This window comes from Coregonus clupeaformis, chromosome 29 (assembly GCF_020615455.1).
Source record: "Coregonus clupeaformis isolate EN_2021a chromosome 29, ASM2061545v1, whole genome shotgun sequence".
Lineage (NCBI taxonomy): Eukaryota > Metazoa > Chordata > Actinopteri > Salmoniformes > Salmonidae > Coregonus > Coregonus clupeaformis.
In genome coordinates this window covers 14,763,916-14,780,551 of record NC_059220.1, presented here as the reverse complement: position 1 = coordinate 14,780,551, position 16,636 = coordinate 14,763,916, and the positions used below count along the sequence as shown (strand labels likewise).

Sequence of the window (16,636 nt, the reverse complement as noted above, 5' to 3'; positions counted from 1 at the left end):
CCAGAAGAGGATTGGGAGAATGTCATATGGTCAGATGAAACCAAAATAGAACTTTTTGGTAAAAACTCAACTCGTCGTGTTTGGAGGACAAAGAATGCCGAGTTGCATCCAAAGAACACCATTCCTACTGTGAAGCATGGGGGTGGAAACATCATGCTTTGGGGCTGTTTTTCTGCAAAGGGACCAGGACGACTGATCCGTGTAAAGGAAAGAATGAATGGGGCCATGTATCGTGAGATTTTGAGTGAAAACCTCCTTCCATCAGCAAGGGCATTGAAGATGAAACGTGGCTGGGTCTTTCAGCATGACAATGATCCCAAACACACCGCCCGGGCAACGAAGGAGTGGCTTCGTAAGAAGCATTTCAAGGTCCTGGAGTGGCCTAGCCAGTCTCCAGATCTCAACCCCCATAGAAAATCTTTGGAGGGAGTTGAAAGTCCGTGTTGCCCAGCGACAGCCCCAAAACATCACTGCTCTAGAGGAGATCTGCATGGAGGAATGGGCCAAAATACCAGCAACAGTGTGTGAAAACCTTGTGAAGACTTACAGAAAACGTTTGACCTGTGTCATTGCCAACAAAGGGTATATAACAAAGTATTGAGAAACTTTTGTTATTGACCAAATACCTATTTTCCACCATCATTTGCAAATAAATTCATTAAAAATCCTACAATGTGATTTTCAGGATTTCTTTTTCTCATTTTGTCTGTCATAGTTGACGTGTACCTATGATGAAAATTACAGGCCTCTCTCATCTTTTTAAGTGGGAGAACTTGCACAATTGGTGGCTGACTAAATAATTTTCTTCCCCACTGTACATTTACATAAGTATTCAGACCCTTTACTCTGTACTTTGTTGAGCACCTTTGGCAGCGATTACAGCCTCGAGTCTTCTTGGGTATGACGCTACAAGCTTGGCACACCTGTATTTCGAGAGTTTCTCCCATTCTTCTCTGCAGATCCTCTCAAGCTCTGTCAGGTTGGATGGAGAGTGTCGCTGCACAGCTATTTTCAGGTCTCTCCAGAGATGTTTGATCGGGTTCAAGTTTGGGCTCTGGCTGGGCCACTGCGTTGCCTTAGCTGTGTGTTTAGTGTCGTTGTTCTGTTGGAAGGTGAACCTTCGCCCCAGTCTGAGGTCCTAAGCGCTCTGGAGCAGGTTTTCATCAAAGATCTCTCTGTACTTTGCTGTCTTTCCCTCGATCCTGACAAGTCTCCCAGTCCCTGCTGCTGAAAAACATCCCCACAGCATTATGCTGCCACCACCATGCTTCACCATAGGGATGGTGCCAGGTTTCCTCCAGACGTGATGCTTGGCATTCAGGCCAAATAATTTAATCTTGGTTTCATCAGACAAGAGAATCTTGTTTCTCGTGGTCTGAGAGTCCTTTAGGTGCCTTTTGGCAAACTCCAAGCGGGCCGTCATGTGCCTTTTACTGAGGAGTGGCTTATGTCTGGCCACTCTACCATAAATGCCTGATTGGTGGAGTGCTGCAGAGATGATTATCCTTCTGGAAGGTTCTCCCATCTCCACAGAGGAACTCTGGAGCTCTGTCATAGTGGCCATCGGGTTCTTGGTTACCTCCCTGACCAAGGCCCTTCTCCCCCGATTGCTCAGTCTGGTCAGGCGGCCAAACTTCTTCCATTTAAGAATGATGGTGGCCACTGTGTTCTTGGGGACCTTCAACGCTGTAGACATTTTTTGGTACCCTTCCCCAGATCTGTGCCCCGACACAATCCTGTCTCGGAGCTCTACGGACAATTCCTTCGACCACATGGCTTGGTTCTTGTCCTGACATGCACTGTCAACTGTGGGACCTTACATAGACAGGTGTGTGCCTTTCCAAATCATGTCCAATCAATTGAATTGACCACAGGTGGACTCCAATCAAGTTGTAGAAACATCTCAAGGATGATCAATGGAGTCTCATTGCAAAGGGTCTGAATACTTATGTAAATAAGGTATTTCAGTTTTTTTCTAAAACCCTTTTTTCACTTTTTCGTTATGGGTATTGTGTGTATATTGATGAGGACATTTTTTTTCAATTTTAGGATAAGGCTGTAACATAACAAAATGTGGGGAAAGGGTCTGAATACTTTCCAAATGCACTGTATGTTGTAAGGAGTTTTCAGTCAGTTGGCTGTTGAATGGAAAAGTCATGAAAGCAAAGTCAAGAACAGAACAGATCAGGGCCTTGACTTGAGAAGAGTAAAATAGTCTGTCCTGGAGTGGTTGTCAGTCTTGAACACTTGGTAGGTGAACATTTACAAACCCAAAAACAGACTATGGTTGGAGATGGCAGAGGGTCAGGTAAAGTACTGTAGCTCAGGTCTCAGGTATAGTAGCTCAGGTGTAGTGACTGGTTGTAAGGGGCAGTTGAGTTATTAATGCCCCTATCCACTCCTCTTCCTTCTCATTGATGACAAGACACCATAACGAACGTTGGCCGTGGGCACTAGATTACCTGCTGGGTATTGACGAACGGTGGTCATTCAACATGTAGAATTGTCTTTAAATAAACAGAAAATGACAGCCAATGTGGTCAGAGGCGATAGGATTGCCACCCACTGTTTTTAACCCTTCGTAGGCCTAAACTGAGATTGACTGTACCCGCTACCCAGGTCAGGTGTAACCTACATTTCCATATCCACCAGGGGACAATGTTAGGGGAGGCTAAGCACAGAGGAGGCAGTGGGTTTGGGTTCGAGTTAGAGTTTGTGTGGATCATCTAGCCACGGTCACACAGAGCTGAGAGAATAGGAGGCTGTCATTTGAGATGTGCCCCTTGTTTGTCCACTCAGTACTGAGGGTCCATGTCTGTCTGTCTGTCCGTTTGTCTCGGCTGAATGCTGCTGTGTGCTGGTTAATGTGGTCTTAAAGACTACAAAGGCCCTTTGAACTGGTTCCCAGAGAGATGCTGGCGGATGGAAGGCTTGGAGCCTGCAGCGTCACCTAGTTTACGCCACACCACCTGAGAACACAACACAGTACAGGGAAGTGAGAGGGGGGACACAAAACACTGTTACACAACATTGTCATACAACGGCTGTATACTATCTACAGTACATCCAGTCCCTTCAGATTAGGGTCTCTAGAAGTGCCGGGTGGAAGAGAAATGTAGTACTAATTAGTAACTAATAAAACACTGTTACACAAAGCTTGTTATTGTATCACATTTTATTATATCTGAATGAATGCATTCTGAGTGTATGACCTGTGGGTTGGGTCAAACGGAGGTCATAGAGAGCTGGGAACCATAGATAGGACTGGAATCCAGCCAACCAATAGGGGTCTACAAAAATGTATGTTCCACATAATCTGAGCAGACAATGCAATTATAGGGGACACAACAACAGTTGTGCAACACATAACTCCCAACTCTGTGATGAGAGAGAGGTCGACCCACAGGACCATGTAACGTCGACCTCATTAGTGACAAGGATGTTGGTGTATTTATCTCTTTATGGTAGATGGGATACTTGACTGTGCCTCCGTGTTCTCTTTTTCTTTCATGTACATGTTTTATGTTCATCTGTATGGAACAACCAACACTGAAAGCCTGGAAGGGCCCCGGGATTGTCCCTGCGAGAACACTGGTCCCAAAGTACCCTGCACTCCTCGTCAGGCCTGTCACAGAGTCTATATTCTCTTTATAGTGCACTACTTTTGATGGACCCTGGTCATTTGGGACGCAGCCTACATGTCTGGGGGTGGATATGATGTTGAGATGAGAGAAGGCTGTAGCCTCATAGTCCTACCCTCCTATTTTATCCTAGGCCTGGGAGGTTTACATAGCAGGGTGAATGGAGCTCGAAGGCTTAAAAGGCCCCAATAGGAGCTTCCATTGTTTCTCCCAGTGAAGTTATTTTAATTGCGCTGACAAGTGTGTCGTAAACACTAAGGCTCCTTTATGGGAACCTCCAATTATAGCAGGGGGAAGTGAGGGGGTGAGAGGGGAGGAGGGGTGAGAGGGGGGAAGATTGAGCGGGAGGGATGGAGGGGGGTAATTGTGTAGTAATTGAAACACTGCTCTCCGTCAAAGCGATGGCAGGCTTGTGATTCTGACAGGCAAACAAACAGAAACGGGGAAGAGGGAGAGAGAGAGAGAGAGAGGCGCAACTCGCCAGCCCTATCGTATCTTCATCAAGCTCTCATTATTAGCTTGTTGGGATAGGAGAGGGAGAGAGGAGAAGAAAAGTAGAGGAGAGAGTAGAGGGTAGAGGAGAGAGTAGAGGAGAGAGGAGAGAGTAGAGAGGAGAGAGTAGAGGAGAGAGTAGAGGAGAGAGTAGAGAGGAGAGAGGAGAGAGTAGAGAGAGAGTAGAGAGGAGAGAGTAGAGAGGAGAGAGTAGAGGAGAGAGGGAGAGAGGAGAGGAGAGAGTAGAGGAGAGAGTAGAGGAGAGAGTAGAGGAGAGAGGAGAGAGTAGAGGAGAGAGTAGAGAGGAGAGAGTAGAGAGGAGAGAGTAGAGGAGAGAGTAGAGAGGAGAGAGTAGAGGAGAGAGTAGAGAGGAGAGAGTAGAGGAGAGAGTAGAGAAGAGAGAGTAGAGAAGAGAGAGTAGAGAGGAGAGAGGAGAGAGTAGAGAGAGGAGAGGAGAGAGTAGAGGAGAGGAGAGAGTAGAGGAGAGAGTAGAGAGGAGAGAGTAGAGGAGAGAGTAGAGGAGAGAGTAGAGGAGAGAGTAGAGGAGATAGTAGAGAGGAGAGAGTAGAGGAGATAGTAGAGAAGAGAGAGTAGAGAGTAGAGAGGAGAGGAGAGAGTAGAGTAGAGTAGAGAGTAGAGGAGAGAGTAGAGGAGAGAGTAGAGGAGAGAGTAGAGTAGAGGAGAGAGTAGAGAGGAGAGAGTAGAGGAGCGAGTAGAGAGGAGAGAGTAGAGGAGAGAGTAGAGGAGAGAGGAGAGAGTAGAGGAGAGAGGTAATGTGGAAGAGAGGAGAACGTTTCTTACGTTACACATCTCCCTGACGATGGCCTTCTCCTTCTCACTGAGGTCCTCGTCGTAGTCTTCAGGGATCTTCTTCTCCAGGTTCTCATGGACCTCCAGTACCTTCATGGCATGGACCACAGCCTCAGGCTTCTGGCCCACTGGGAGGTAGTCTGCTGGGGGGGGCTCACCGCTAGGAGACCTACCAGAGCCCTGGAGAGAGAGGAGAGATGGTCAGTGTGGTCACACACACGTATACACTTTATACTCTCTCTCTCACACACTCACACTCACAAACGCATACACACACCATCATGTTTGTAACATGCTAATCCCCCATCTCCCCTCTCTCTCTTTGGGGTACTAATAGGGTACTCCGGGCCCCGAAATGAGGTTAAATCCTTGTTTAAATCTCCCCTGGCCCTACCCTGGTCCTGCCCTGGTAGGTCTACATCTCCCCTGATCCTAGCCTGGTCCTACCCTGGTGGGGTTACATCTCCCCTGTATCTCTCCATCTCTGGGTCACAGCTGATGCACAAAGAGGTATTTGAGGGAGAGGAGCAGTAGCCCTGACTATCCTAGCTCTATCCTATCCCTCCCCAGCGCAGCTCAATCCCAGCACCCACTGTCCAAGCCCTTAGTTATATCTAATCTATCCCATATCTCACACAAACACACACACCAGTGTTGGGATTGTTGAGGATTTAACACTAGAGTGGTGCTCAAAGGCTGTCACTCTAGTATATATGGGACGTAGCCTGAACAAAGATGATAAGCCAGTTTATAAGAAAACCTAAATAAAGACTGTAGTCTAAAGGACACATATTGACATCCAACCATTTTTACAAGACATAGAATCACTAATTAAAAGGACATTGCTACTGTGTCAAAGAGAATATTGATTGACTTTGACATTTGATTGGCTGCTCTTGTTATTAGAGAGTTGTGACTTTGCCTCAGTCGGAGCTACAGGGGTGTGATCACGATTGCTGGGCTAATTTTAGCATGTGACGGGTGTAGGGGGGTGTAGGGGCTATAGAGGGGGGTTAGCATGTGACGGGTGTAGGGGGGTGTAGGGGCTATAGAGGGGGGTTAGCATGTGACGGGTGTAGGGGGGTGTAGGGGCTATAGAGGGGGGTTAGCAGGGATGGGGGCGACCCCCTCTACAATAGGTACCATCTCTCTCTACGCATCACAGGTAACCCCTCACAACACGTATTGACGTAACATACAGGTTATGCCAAACAATAAGCAAATATGTACCTTATTTCTACAACCCTGGACACCACCCACCGTATACTTTAAAGTGTATATCAGGCCATGTCATTGTCTGAGCAGAATGTGACATGACTAGAGTGAGGCGTGAGAGAGAGAGAGAGACAAGAAAATAAGGTCTCTAAACTCTGGGGTCCAAACACCCAGCACACCCTAGACCTTCTGTCTGAGGACCAACTAGGGTCACCCAGCCACATAATAATACACACAGGCACAAACGAACTGAGAGCACAGCAGGAAAGGGTGGGCACAGCAATCAAGGGAGTGATTGAAAAAGCTTCTTCTACTTTCCTCAACGCACACCCTGCTCCTACGAAAATACTTTCACCATGCTACCATACAGCGGGTAAACGCAAGTATTTCCCGTGACTGTGCCTCAAAACCAAATGTTTACCCTGCCCACCACTCCACCCTGGACATGAACAGCCTTTACGGCCAGGTCCACCTCTACAAGGCAGCAGTGCCCACCTTCGCCAGGACCCTAAAGGACATCGCCCTCAACCGCAGCCCCAACACCTCACACAGGAGCAACAGATCAACAGACACCCCGCCAAGACCAGCGAGACACTCTCCCAGACCCACAAAGAGGGCCTCAACATGAAAGTCACACATACGCCCAGGCCATGAGCAGGCAAACAGACCCAACCCCCACTTACACTAGCCCAAGCCAATGGCATGTACCAGATGCTTAGCAGGCTCTGCTCACACTTACTGGTCTGAGGCCAAACCACACGACTAACAACATTGGACACTTTATGGAACACAAAGCCTTCACTATCTCATCCTGGAATATCCAAGGCCTGAGGTCATCTGCCTTTGGCCTAAAGAGCAGGAACCTGGACTTCACCAAAGAAATCAGAAATACAGACATTGTAATCCTACATGAAACATGGCATAGAGGAGATGGACCCACTGGTTGCCCTCTAGGTTACAGAGAGCTGCTAGTCCCATCCACCAAACTACCAGGAGTGAAACAGGGAAGGGACTCAGGGGGTATGATAATTTGGTATAGAGCAGACCTAACTCACTCTTTTAAATTAATCAAAACAGGAACATTTTACATTTGGCTAGAAAGTCAAAGTAAATTATCTCAACAGAAACAAATGTCCTCCTGTGTGCTACCTACAGTATATCCCCCCAGTAATCCCCATACTTTAATGAAGACAGCTTCTCCATCCTGGAGGGGGAAATCAATCATTTCCAGGCCCAGGGACATGTACTAGTCTGTGGTGACCTAAATGCCAGAACTGGACAAGAACCTGACACTCTCAGCACACAGGGGGACAAACACCTACCTGGCGGTGACAGCATTCCCTCCCCCATATGCCTCCCTAGACACAGCTACGACAACATAACCAACAAAAACTCCTGCAGCTCTGTCGCACGCTAGGTATGTACATAGTCAATGGTAGGCGTCGAGGGGACTAGGTACACCTATAGCTCATCTCTTGGCAGTAGTACTGTAGACTACTTTATCACTGACCTCAACCCAGTCTCTCAGAGCGTTCACAGTCAACCCACTGACACCCCTCTCAGATCACAGCAAAATCACAGTCTACTTGAACAGAGCAATACTCAATCATGAGGCATCAAAGCCAAAGGAACTGAATAATATTAAGAAATGCTATAGCTGGAAGGAAAGTAGTGTGGAAACCTACCAAAAAACAATTAGGCAACAACAAATTCAATCCCTTTTAGAAAACTTCCTGGACAAAATGTTTCACTATAATAGTGAAGGTGTAAACTTGGCAGTAGAAAACCTAAACAGTATATTTGACCTCTCAGCTTCCCTATCAAATCTAAAAATGTCAAGCAGACAACCTAAGAAAATTAACAACAATGACAAATGGTTTGATGAAGAATGCAAAAACATAAGAAAGAAATTGAGAAACCTATCCAACCAAAAACATAGAGACCCAGAAAACTTGAGCGTTCACTATGGTGAATCACTAAAACAATACAGAAATACACTACGGAAAAAAGAAGGAACAGCACATCAGAAATCAGCTCAATGAAATTGAAGAATGCATAGAATCTAACCACTTCTGGGAAAATTGGAACGCATTAAACAAACAACACAAAGAGTTATTTATCCAAAACGGAGATGTATGGATAAACCACTTCTCCAATCTTTTTGGCCCTATAACAAAGAACAAACAGCAAAAACATATACATGATCAAATACAAATCTTAGAATAAACTATTAAAGAATACGAGATCCCACTGGATTCTCCAATTACATTAAATTAACTACAGAACAAAATACAAACCCTCCAACCCAAAAAGGCCTGTGGTGTTGATGGTATCCTAAATTAAATTATAAAATATACAGACCACAAATTCCAATTGGCTATACTTAAACTCTTTAACATCATCCTCAGCTCTGGCATCTTCCCCAATATTTGGAACCAAGGACTGATCACCCCAATCCACAAAAGTGGAGACAAATTTCCCCACAATACCTACCGTGGGATATGTGTCAATAGCAACCTTGGGAAAAACCTCTGCATTATCATTAACAGCAGAATCGTACATTTCCTCAGTGAAAACAATGTACAGTGGGGAAAAAATGTATTTAGTCAGCCACCAATTGTGCAAGTTCTCCCACTTAAAAAGATGAGAGAGGCCTGTAATTTTCATCATAGGTACACGTCAACTATGACAGACAAAATGAGAAAAAAAATCCAGAAAATTACATTGTAGGATTTTTAATGAATTTATTTGCAAATTATGGTGGAAAATAAGTATTTGGTCAATAACAAAAGTTTCTCAATACTTTGTTATATACCCTTTGTTGGCAATGACACAGGTCAAACGTTTTCTGTAAGTCTTCACAAGGTTTTCACACACTGTTGCTGGTATTTTGGCCCATTCCTCCATGCAGATCTCCTCTAGAGCAGTGATGTTTTGGGGCTGTCGCTGGGCAACACAGACTTTCAACTCCCTCCAAAGATTTTCTATGGGGTTGAGATCTGGAGACTGGCTAGGCCACTCCAGGACCTTGAAATGCTTCTTACGAAGCCACTCCTTCGTTGCCCGGGTGGTGTGTTTGGGATCATTGTCATGCTGAAAGACCCAGCCACGTTTCATCTTCAATGCCCTTGCTGATGGAAGGAGGTTTTCACTCAAAATCTCACGATACATGGCCCCATTCATTCTTTCCTTTACACGGATCAGTCGTCCTGGTCCCTTTGCAGAAAAACAGCCCCAAAGCATGATGTTTCCACCCCCATGCTTCACAGTAGGTATAGTGATCTTTGGATGCAACTCAGCATTCTTTGTCCTCCAAACACGACGAGTTGAGTTTTTACCAAAAAGTTCTATTTTGGTTTCATCTGACCATATGACATTCTCCCAATCCTCTTCTGGATCATCCAAATGCACTCTAGCAAACTTCAGACGGGCCTGGACATGTACTGGCTTAAGCAGGGGGACACGTCTGGCACTGCAGGATTTGAGTCCCTGGCGGCGTAGTGTGTTACTGATGGTAGGCTTTGTTACTTTGGTCCCAGCTCTCTGCAGGTCATTCACTAGGCCCCCCCGTGTGATTCTGGGATTTTTGCTCACCGTTCTTGTGATCATTTTGACCCCACGGGGTGAAATCTTGCGTGGAGCCCCAGATCGAGGGAGATTATCAGTGGTCTTGTATGTCTTCCATTTCCTAATAATTGCTCCCACCGTTGATTTCTTCAAACCAAGCTGCTTACCTATTGCAGATTCAGTCTTCCCAGCCTGGTGCAGGTCTACAATTTTGTTTCTGGTGTCCTTTGACAGCTCTTTGGTCTTGGCCATAGTGGAGTTTGGAGTGTGACTGTTTGAGGTTGTGGACAGGTGTCTTTTATACTGATAACAAGTTCAAACAGGTGCCATTAATACAGGTAACGAGTGGAGGCCTCTTAAAGAAGAAGTTACAGGTCTGTGAGAGCCAGAAATCTTGCTTGTTTGTAGGTGACCAAATACTTATTTTCCACCATAATTTGCAAATAAATTCATAAAAAATCCTACAATGTGATTTTCTGGAGAAAAAAAATCTCATTTTCTCTCTCATCTTTTTAAGTGGGAGAACTTGCACAATTGGTGGCTGACTAAATACTTTTTTCCCCCACTGTACATATGTCAAATTGGCTTTTTACCAAATTACCGTATGACAGACCACGTATTTACCCTGCACACCCTAATTGACAAACAAACAAACCAAACCAAAGGCAACGTCTTCTCATGCTTTGTCAATTTGGCATGAGGGTCTGCTATACAAACTGATGGAAAGTGGTGTTGGGGGAAAAACATACAACATTATAAAATTGGCAAAAAACACATTTCTTTCCACAGGGCCGTGGAGTGAGACAGGGATGCAGCTTGAGCCCCACCCTCTTCAACATATATATCAACGAGTTGGAGAGGGAACTAGAAAAGTCTGCAACACCTTGCCTCATCCTACTAGAATCTGAAGTCAAATGTCTACTGTTTGCTGATGATCTGGTGCTTCTATCCCCAACCAAGGAGGGCCTACAACAGCACCTAGATCTTCTGCACAGATTCTGTCAGATCTGGCCCCTAACAGTAAATCTCAGTAAGACAAAAATAATGATGTTCCAAAAAAGGTCCAGTTGCCAGGACCACAAATACAAATTCCATCTTGACACCGTTGCCCTAGAGCATACAAAAAACTATACACACCTCGGCCTAAACATCAGCGCCACAGGTAACTTCCACAAAGCTGTGAACGATCTGAGAGACAAGGCAAGAAGGGCCTTCTATGCCATCAAAAGGAACATAAAATCTGACATCCCAATTAGGATCTGGCAAAAAATACTTCAATCAGTTATAGAACCCATTGCCCTTTATGGTTGTGAGGTCTGGGACTGCTCACCAACTGAGAATTCACAAAATGGGACAAACACCAAATTGAGACTCTGCATGCAGAATTCTGCAAAAATGTGTCCTCCATGTACAACGTAAAACACCAAATAATGCATGCAGAGCAGAATTAAGGCGATACCCGCTAATTATCAAAATCCAGAAAAGAGCCGTTAAATTCTACAACCACCTAAAAGGAAGCGATTCCCAAACCTTCCATAACAAAGCCATCACCTACAGAGAGATTAACCTAGAGAAAAGTCCCCTCAGCAAGCTGGTCCTGGGGCTCTGTTCACAAACACAAACAGACCCCACAGAGCCTCAGGACAACAACACAATTAGACCCAAACAAATCATGAAAAAACAAGATAATTACTTGACACAAAAACATAGCAAACTAGAATGCTATTTGGCCCTGAACAGAGAGTACAGAGTGGCAGAATACCTGACCCAAAATTTAGTAAAGCTTTGACCATGCACAGACTCAGTGAGCATAGCCTTGCTATTGAGAAAGGCCGCCGTAGGCAGACCTGGCTCTCAAAAGAAGACAGGCTATGTGCACAATGCCCACAAAATGAGGTGGAAACTGAGCTGCACGTCCTAACTTCCTGCCAAATGTATGACCATATTAGAGACACATATTTCCCTCAGATTACACAGACCCACAAAGAATTCGAAAACAAATCCAATTTTGATAAACTCCCATTTCTATTAGGTGAAATACCACACACAGTGTGCAATCACAGCAGCAATATATGTGACCTGTTGCCACAAGAAAAGGGCAACCAGTGAAGAACAAACACCATTGTAAATACAACCCATATTTATGTTTATTTATTTTCCCTTTTGTACTATTTGCACATCCTTACAACATTGTATATATACATAATATGACATTTGAAATGTCTTTATTCTTTTGGAACTTTTGTGAGTGTAATGTTTACTGTTCATTTTATGTATTTATTATCTATTTATTATCTATTTCACTTGCTTTGGCAATGTAAACATATTTTTCCCAGGCCAATAAAGCCCCTTAAATTGAAATTGAAATTGAATTGAGAGAGAAAGAGAGAGAGAGATTATGCATTATTCAATGCGTCACCTTCTGTGTTTGAAGTTAGTTCAAAGCCATGCTAATCAGGACAGGAGTCTAAAGTCTGTCTGTCTTTCACTCCAGAACACACACACGCCACGCTCTTCATTATTTACCTGAGAGGTTACCAGGATGACTCCAGAGGACTTTTATCAGGACCAATCAGAGTTCTGATTAGCTAAACAAGAGTGCTGTCCTCTCCTCTCTTCTCTGCTCTCTCTGTCTCTGCTCTCTCTCCTCTCAATTTCAATTGAAGGGCTTTATTGGCATGGGAAACGTATGTTAACATTGCCAGAGCAAGTGAAGTAGATAGTAAACAAAAGTGAAATAAACAATAAATATTAACAGTAAACATTACACTCAGTAGTTCCAAAAGAATAAAGACATTTCAAATGTCATATTATGTCTATATACAGTGTTGTAACAATGTGCAAATAGTTAAAGTACAAATGGGAAAATAAATAAACATAAATATGGGTTGTATTTGCTCTCTCTCCTCTCTCTGTCTCTGCTCTCTCTCCTCTCCTCTCCTCTCTCTGTCTCTGCTCTCTCTCCTCTGCTCTCTCTCCTCTCCCCTCTCTCCTCCTCTCTCTCTGCTCCCTCTCCTCTCCTCTACTCTCTGTCTCTCCTCTCTCTGCTCTCTCTTCTGTCTCTGCTCTAACTCCACTCCTCCCTCTGCTCTTTCTGCCTCTGCTCTCTCCTCTCCTCTCCTCTCTCTCCTCTCTCTGCTCTCTCTTCTCTCCTCTCCGTATCTCCTCTCTCCTCTCCTCTCTCTGCTATCTCTCCTCTCCTCTCTCTGCTATCTCTCCTCTCCTCTCCTCTCCTCTCCTCTCCTCTCTCTGCTATCTCTCTTCTCCTCTCCTCTCCTCTCTCTGCTATCTCTCCTCTCCTCTCCTCTCCCTGCTCTCTCTCCTGTCTCTGCTCCATCTCCTCACTCTGTCTCTGCTCTCTCTCCTCTCCTCTCTGTCTCTCCTCTCTCTGCTCTCTCTCCTCTCCTCTCTCTGTCTCTGCTCCCTCTCCTCTGCTCTCTGTCCTCTCTCTGCTCTCTCTCATCTCCTCTCTGTCACTCCGTCTCTGCTCTCTCTCCTCTCTCTGCTCTAGGATGCGGAAGGTGGAGGATGAGGGGGATGTAGAGGAAAGGATGATAATGAGGATGTGGAAGGTGGAGGAGGAGGATGTAGAGGAAAGGATTATAATGAGGATGTGGAAGGTGGAGGAGGAGGAGGAGGAGGATGAGAAGGGGGACGTAGAGGAAAGGATGATAATGAGGATGTGGAGGAGGATGAGGAGGAAGAAGAGGAGTAAGGACTAAGACAAGGTGAGAGCTGGAGAGGGGGATGAAAAGAGCAGGATGAAAGAGAAGGAGAGAACTTTGAGTCTTTGCCCTTCTGACAGGAGGGATGCTAATTTAATTAGTGGTCTCTAAGGGATGACCTCTGGTTAAACATGGAAGCAATGGAGAGACAGGTGAAATCTCTGGGCTATAAAGGAGAGAGATTTAGAGAGAAATTAAGAGAGAGTTTATTTATTTTCCCTTTTGTACTTTAACTATTTGCATATCGTCACAACACTGTATATATACATAATATGACATTTGAAATTGTTTTGGAACTTTTGCGAGTGTAATCTACTGTTATTTTTTAAATGTTTATTTCACTTTTGTTTATTATCTATTTCACTTGCTTTGGCAATGTAAACATATGTTTCCCATGCCAATGAAGAGAGAGAGAGAGAGAGAGAGAGAGAGAGAGAGAGAGAGAGAGAGAGAGAGAGAGAGAGAGAGAGAGAGAGAGAGAGAGAGAGAGAGAGAGAGACAAAGAGAGAGAGAGAGAGAGAGAGAGAGAGAGAGAGAGAGAGAGAGAGAGAGAGTCTTCATCTTCAGTCTCCAGCTCTAAGGCTGTGCTAGAGAATCAAAGCTAGATAAACAGTAGGAGGGGTGGAGGTTAGGGTTAACATGAAGTACTGCTGTTGTAAGGTCTACTTTATTACTCTGGGTTATTGGGTAAAGTCTGAGCTGTATTTACATTAAAGGCCTGAGGTTATTGTCTCTTAACTCTCAGGCTCAGGGTGGAATATGAAAGAGACAGGGCTGGAGTAAAGGTCCATATTACTGGAGACTGACATTCAATACTGGAAAGTGAGATGGTACACGTTTTAAATGTGGAGGAGCTGGAGAGTGTTTGAAAGTGTTTGAAAGTCCAGTTCAAAGCAGGTCTGTGAAGTGATACAGAGGTCAGCCACATACCAACTCAGTTCTGGAGTGAGAGAAACTCTTAAAGCACTTCAAAGGAGTTAAGGCCACAATAAGAGGAAGAAAGTACAGATGGAGGGAGAAAATATAAATCTGGGGACTGGTTTCAACTCCATGTGAGACTCAGGAAATGCCTTCCAAATTTCGGAGTTTTCAGAACTCTCACTCTCCATCAATGTGTCCCCCGTGTGTGTCTTTCCCTGTTGGCTTTGATCTTTCCTGACAGATCATGACCCCTGACCTTGACCCTTATCAGCCGGAGTGAGAACATAAAATAAAAATCCAACGCCGCTGCCACAAAGACCTCTGCTTCGGTGACCACTGTTACGGTTGCTGTTACCACAGCGACCACTAATTGTTGTTCAATTAAAATCGGCTGCAAATCGGCTCAAAACAGATAGGGTTTTCTGGGAGCTAGGATTTATCCACAGAGCCAAACAGAGTGGTCAGGGCAGGGAGAGGGAGTGGGCTGGGGTGACAGGGTGCACAGACCACACACACAAACACACCAGGAGTGGTTTGGCGCATACTGTACGTACATTCTGCAGTGCATCCTGCTGGTACTGTGAGAGCTGAGACTCAGAGTGGTAGAAACCCTTCCTCAGACACTTCAGATCACCACTGTTAGTCTGCTGAGAGAGAGAGAGAGAGAGAGAGAGAGAGAGAGAGAGAGAGAGAGAGAGAGAGAGAGAGAGAGACAGAGAGAGACAGAGAGAGAGAGAGAGAGAGAGTGAGAGAGAGAGAGAGAGTGAGAGAGAGAGAGAACACATTTAGAGGAGTAGACAGTGCACACAGAAGGCCAAGAGGAGAATATGATCTGCTGATCTCCTCTGGACAAGAGTGAGGAGATCAGGACAGAAGTTGAGAGGATGATGCTCAGGATTGTCCATAGGCCATTTTAGGACACCTTGTAAGACAGCAGTCAGTTCAGTTCAGTTCACTTATACCCTGTCTATCTTATCACTGAAAATGGCCAGCATGTGTTTTGAATCCTCCTGCCTGGGATACAATAAATGGCATCGCTCTGCCTCAGGACACTGTGACGTTGGTTAGCTGCCTTTAAAAATAACAGAGAGAAGATAAAGGGTATATAGAAAGAAAAACACAAACTGCGCCCTTGGGGATACAACGGCTTTTGAGAGGATTGGCCTCTTTTTTACAGAGTGCAGTGTGTGTGTGCGTGCGTGCGTGTGTATCTATCTGTGCAGGGCAGTAAGGTCACTGTGATGACACCCTTGTGAGTTAAAGAGTGTTAAAGAACAGCTGCGTCATAAAGAGAGGTCATTCCCAGGTGAGTTGAGGTCAGAGATCAAAGGTCAGTTTCCCTCAGTACCCATACAGGACTCTTGAAGTACCACAGACTGGTTTAATTAGATTCCATACTGAGAGTTATCAAGATATCAGGATCTGTTCTGAACTATTCAGTGTTGTTTTGCATTTATCCACCGCTCACAGCAACCCTTCAGTTCAGCTAGAAAACACTCCTTATGGTTAGGCTCCATGCCAGGTCTGTGCTACCTGCTACCCTAAAGGATGGATTATGTGTTCTCTTTGAGGGTTTTATGTTCTCTTTGTGTGGAGCGTAGAATCCCCATCCATAACGGATCAACATGTTGCCAGCCAAACACACAGAACGGTCGTCTTTGGGGCTATCGCAGCAGTACAAAAGCCCTGTGTAATCTGTCTGAGTGTGTTTGTGTCACTGCCTGGGCCCCTCAGAGGCTGTGTGTGTGTGTGTGTGTGTGTGTGTGTGTGTGTGTGTGTCTTTCTATCTCAGTCTCAGTCTCTCAATTTAAAGGGCTTTATTGGCATGGGAAACATACAGTATGTTTATCTTGACAAAGCAAGTGAAATAGATAATAAACAATCAGAAATTAACATTATACTTACAAAAGTTTTTAAAGAATACATACATTTCAAATGTTATATTATGGTTATGTAAAGTGTTGTAACACTGCAAATATTGAAGTACAAAAGGGAAAATAGATTAACATAAATATAGGGTGTATTTCCAATGGTGTTTGTTCTTCACTGGTTGCCCTTTCTTGAGGCAACAGGTCACAAATCTTGCTGCTGTGATGGCACACTGATATTTCACCCAATAGATATTTAAGTTGATCAAAACTTGATTTGTTTTCGAATTCTTTGTGGGTCTGTGTAATTTGAGGGAAATATTTGCCTCTAATATGGTCATACATTTGGCAGGAGGTTAGGAAGTGCAGCTCAGTTTCCACCTCATTTTGTGGGCAG

At 44.7% G+C, this 16,636-nt stretch overlaps 1 protein-coding gene across 2 annotated transcripts in view; it reads right to left on the bottom strand.

The window, feature by feature from the left end:
• Positions 1 to 1,928: 1,928 nt before the first annotated feature.
• The window catches only part of LOC121544685 (coiled-coil domain-containing protein 85C-A-like), a 59,393-nt gene continuing 44,685 nt past the window's right edge, over positions 1,929 to 16,636 (bottom strand). The window contains exons 3-5 of one of the 2 annotated variants that reach the window (XM_041854747.2): positions 14,926 to 15,018; positions 4,935 to 5,123; positions 1,929 to 2,969 (exon numbers count right to left, since the gene is read on the bottom strand). In XM_041854747.2, the coding sequence (XP_041710681.1) occupies positions 2,880 to 2,969; positions 4,935 to 5,123; positions 14,926 to 15,018 (372 nt within the window). In that variant the 3' untranslated portion in view covers positions 1,929 to 2,879. The remainder of the gene's footprint in view (positions 2,970 to 4,934; positions 5,124 to 14,925; positions 15,019 to 16,636) is intronic. The other variant, XM_041854748.2, reaches the window with a different exon arrangement.